The following is a 4,532-nucleotide window of genomic DNA, read 5'->3' as shown; positions in this document are numbered from 1 at the left end:
TTGGAAATGATGTTTAAAGTTTTCAAGTCCATTATTTGTAGCACGAAAGCCACTCAGCTTTGTGCTTTGTTAATACAAAGTCTCAGGCTTCTGTCAATTTTATGATAAAATACAAACAATAAACGTCTTTTTACGCTCTTTAATTTGTAGTGAGCTTCGCCTCAGTTCAAGCTGCATATGAATCAATGATATTTTCCTCTTTAATATTTGCAGCACGAAATAAACATGAATATTTGAATGCATGTTAAAATCAGAACAATTTAATACAAACGAATGTCTCATGAATCGATCAATCAGTTTTAAAAAAAGTCAAAAGAATGACGAATGCCACAGACTTAAATTTTTTTGGAGGAGTAGGCATATATGTGGAATTTTCCCATTAACTTCACGCAATATAACATGATTTTATTATCTTAATTTTTACTTTATTCTTAGAATATTATGACGTTAATCTTATTTTTTTTAGGTATTTTTCAACGTGGCACAAAGATGCTGCAGTATAGGCTACTGAATGCAAACACAATTTTGGCACAGCGGCCCAAAAACAAACAAAATATATAAATAAAACCCCCAAAAAAAGTAAAAAATAGTGAGGAGATATTTGAATTATTTGTTGATAAACCAATGTTTTCTGAGTCAATGATGCCAAAATGTATTTGACCAACCTCCTCATTGGACGTGCCTTTAGAGAAACATTCATCTTTAGGGATTACATAATGAAAGAGGTTTTGTTTTCGATTTGAATTATTTCGTTTAAAATAGTAATTTAAAGCATTCTATAGATGTATTTATCATGTTGGTGAAGCGCTCCTGCTCAAGACCAAGACGACAGAAAGCGCATCCTGTTTGTTTTCAAGGTTTTGTTGATATTATGAGTGCACACAAATACAAGCAGACCCTTTGCGGTTTCGAATGATGCATACTCTTACCTTTATGAGCAAAAATGACGGCGTATTTTTTAGATTCCACTGTTATTTAAAAAAATGCACGTGATCGCCCTGGCGCCTCCATGTCCTGCAGAGCGCACTTTAGCTTCCACTCTCCTCGCAAGCGATTGCATATGCGCCTAACAGCGCTCATTTATCTAGGTTAAATGTTAAAATTAATACTGTGAAATGCATGAAGTGTTTTATGCCTGTTTATTTTAGGCAAGTCGTGTTGGTTTGAGAAGGCTAAATTGATCAAATACAATGCTCAACTCACTGTCTGCCGCTGCCGTTCCTTTAAAAAACAAAAACTTGAATTTAACAAACATAAAATGTTACAAACATATTTCTAAATGAACTTTATAAAGAAACAAAAAGAAATATGACCACTTTGCCATTAAAAACCAAAACTGAACTATTTTAATAGCTGTGTAATGGGGAAGAGAGAGGTATGCACATTACTAAGCACTGAAATATAAAACAAGCACTGCGTCGTCAGAGCTGGTATGTGGCTTTATCAGACACTTGCACTTAACATTTGATGAAACTCAAGCTCAAATGGAGTTAACAAGGTTTTTGACCAGTGAATGATGGAGATCTGTGTTTTGTCTGTCATTACAACGGCCGCATCTGCGGCAGCAAGTGCATCGCATTATACGCTTTCAGCAACTTACAGGTTATAACATTTATTGTAGCTATATGGGTGCTTAGTTTTTCATGTCGTTTAATACACTTGATAGACGTTGAAGCGCTATATGCACAGGATATTTAAAACGTAGCCTACAAATGTAGCCTATTGGTTACAACTAGACGGCAAAAGCTATTCTCCGCTCTTTAAACACACAAAAACATTAGCCTTTATAGACATAGTGTTTTAATGAAGAAAACGCTGCACTTATTCAAACATCATTTATTATTTACCCTTGCATTGTGAACAAGCCGAGATCTGTCTCCAGGTTTGTTCTGAATGGAAGCAAGTTAAGAGGTTTTGCTGACAGTTTGAGGATCCATAGCGTTAAAAAGTTTAGTGACAAGCTCTTTTGAATGCTTTTCATTGGTTAAATATTTGTAAAACCCTCAAACAGACATAAGGAAGACCAATAGCAGTGATTTAAAACAATAATAACGAAATATAATAGAGTTTGGCTTTTCCACGGCACATCTGACTGGGCTAGGGTATGGTGACTGCCAACTCTGCCATACCGCCCCTGGGACAAAGCCAAATGATTATCAATGTACTTGTGTATGTTTATCCACATGTATGTTATCCAGACGCTTATCCACCCGTATGTTATCCAGACGCAAAGTTAAAAAAAATCTTTTTTTGCTACATCGCCGCCTATGGGGTGTACTTTATGCACTTTTTGCTGATTGCTAAGCAAACTGAGAGGAGAACTAAGGTGCATACGCTCGCGTTCAGTTGCTTTGACACAATCTGTATTGTTAAAAGCGCTATATAAATAAAGGTGACTTGACTGCATTTCCCATGGTTCCCCTCACTCTGCTCCCGTCATCCCCTGCATCCTCATCGTTTCACTGGTTTCAGCTGTGTCTTGTTAGTTTGATTATACTGCTGGTGTATATATGCTGGTTGTTTTGTGTCATTCTGGCCTTCAGTCTTGCTTTTGCTGTTATGTGTTCATGCCTCATATCTTAGATTATTGTATGGATTATGTTTGGATCATTAAAAGCTACGTTTCTGGAGTCATCCCGTCACAAGTAATAGTGAAACACCTTTTTTGTAGAGCTACACCACTGAAGTCACGTAGACGTCACATACATCACTTGTGGCAGTGAAGTTATTAATTTTCAATTTGGCTAACACACTGCAACAGCTACTCAACACTATGAAGAGCCGTACAAGCCATAATTCATTCTGGCGCTCTCACACACTTATGTTCTCTTTTCACATACTTGTGAAAGTACATGTTTATATATTATTATTAATCTATATTTAACAAAAATAAAGGCATATAGGCAAAAAAAGAAATTAAAAAAAAAAAAGTCAAAATAAATGAAAAACTAAACCGAGATGCAACTAACAGCAGTTATTGAAAACCTAACTAAAATGATAATAATAATAATAATAATTAGGCTTATCACAAATAAATAATTGCTTTGGTAATCATTATGCTCTCCTTCCGTGCAGAGCCGCCGAGTGCAGGACTCTGGTTTAAAGTGCACTGTATAATCAGGAATAAGAGACGATCGATGCATTGGAGATTGAGAGGGAAAGCTGCCAGTGTACCAAGCTGTGCTATGCATCATGCAGACAGTCCTGGCTCTGCCCATCATCACGTTCATGCAGACGCAGACGTGTTCAGTGAGAGGTGTGTAGCAAAGTTACGAACGCCATAAATTGGGACAGCCCACGCAGAGATGCCGTGACGTAATCGCACTTCAAATACGAACTTCGAGGTGCGCCGCAGCTAAAGCAAGCTGTATCTGGTCCAGAGCCTGAGTATATCGTTTAGTCTTGCGCTGTGAGAGTGAGAGTATGTCTGCTGCTGTGACTCTAGCGCTGCTGTTCTTCTGGTCTGTGGCACTGAACGAACAGGTGACCGAGGGCTGCAGGTGTTTACCAAAACACCCTCAACAGCAGTTCTGCGCGTCTGATATAGGTACGTCAAACACATGCATCGCTAATCAAACACGAACAGGTGCCGTATTCAAATCTGTAGATTGCACGCTGCTTTAAGATGTTATGATGTTATCTTTTACATTAGTTCAGTGACTTGAATTATTGAACTACACATTAGGTTTATGGAAAGTACGATGATGGAACCATGGAACCTTATAAATTATAGTATAAGACAATATGTAACATTATTTATTTAAATCTGGTTAATTTTTTTCAGTAAGGAGCTCTTTTGTAGTGTCCGTGTTTAACGCGACAATTCACACAAAAATGAAAATTCTGTCATTTATTCACCCATGTTATTTAATACCTGTATGAGTTTTTCCACGTGTAACACAGGAAGATATTTTGAGAAATGTCTGTGTTTTTCAATGGGCTCCAGTGTTTGGTTCCCAACATTCTTTCAAGCATCTTATTGTGTGTTCAATCTTGGAAAACTTGAAATGCAAAATATGAAATGTTTTTGCTTCGGAGAAATGTAATGTAATAAAATAATTAACTATTTTGTCACATCTGACTTTTTTACCAATTAGTGATTCGAGCTAAGGTCATTGGAACGGTGCCCAGCACTCTCCCTCAATTAACTGCATACAGAATCCAAACTATTCAGGTGAGAATGTAGGCTACATTTTCCAATACTAACAAGTGTGTGTGTGTATCTCAGGGGTGGTGAAGGTCGGTCCTGGAGAGCCGCAGCCCTGCAGAGTTTAGCTCTAACGCTAATCAAACACACCTGAACGAGCTAATCAAGGTCTGAAGGGTTACTAGAAAGCTACAAGCAGGCGAGTTTTAATTAGGCTTGGAGCTGAACTCTGCAGGACTGTGGCTCTCCAGAACCGACGTTCACCACCCCAGATATACATACGTGTGTGAGAGCCTGGAGCACAGAAGCAGTGTTAAGTCGCTGGGGGATATTTGTAGCAATAGCCAACAATACATTGTATGGGTCACAATTATACATTTCTCTT

The 4,532-nt window shown here is 37.8% G+C and overlaps 1 protein-coding gene across 1 annotated transcript in view; it reads left to right on the top strand.

Moving 5' to 3' along the window:
* The first annotated feature begins 3,295 nt into the window (after window positions 1–3,295).
* The window catches only part of LOC107570336 (metalloproteinase inhibitor 3-like), a 9,857-nt gene continuing 8,620 nt past the window's right edge, over window positions 3,296–4,532 (top strand). The window contains exons 1-2 of the mRNA XM_016256557.1: window positions 3,296–3,547; window positions 4,098–4,174. Of these exons, the coding sequence (XP_016112043.1) occupies window positions 3,424–3,547; window positions 4,098–4,174 (201 nt within the window). The 5' untranslated portion in view covers window positions 3,296–3,423. The remainder of the gene's footprint in view (window positions 3,548–4,097; window positions 4,175–4,532) is intronic.

Source organism: Sinocyclocheilus grahami, unplaced genomic scaffold (genome assembly GCF_001515645.1).
Source record: "Sinocyclocheilus grahami isolate Dianchi unplaced genomic scaffold, SAMN03320097.WGS_v1.1 scaffold1442.1, whole genome shotgun sequence".
Taxonomy (NCBI): domain Eukaryota; kingdom Metazoa; phylum Chordata; class Actinopteri; order Cypriniformes; family Cyprinidae; genus Sinocyclocheilus; species Sinocyclocheilus grahami.
The sequence above is the reverse complement of the archived record's forward strand: the minus strand, read 5'-3'. Positions and strand labels throughout refer to the sequence as shown.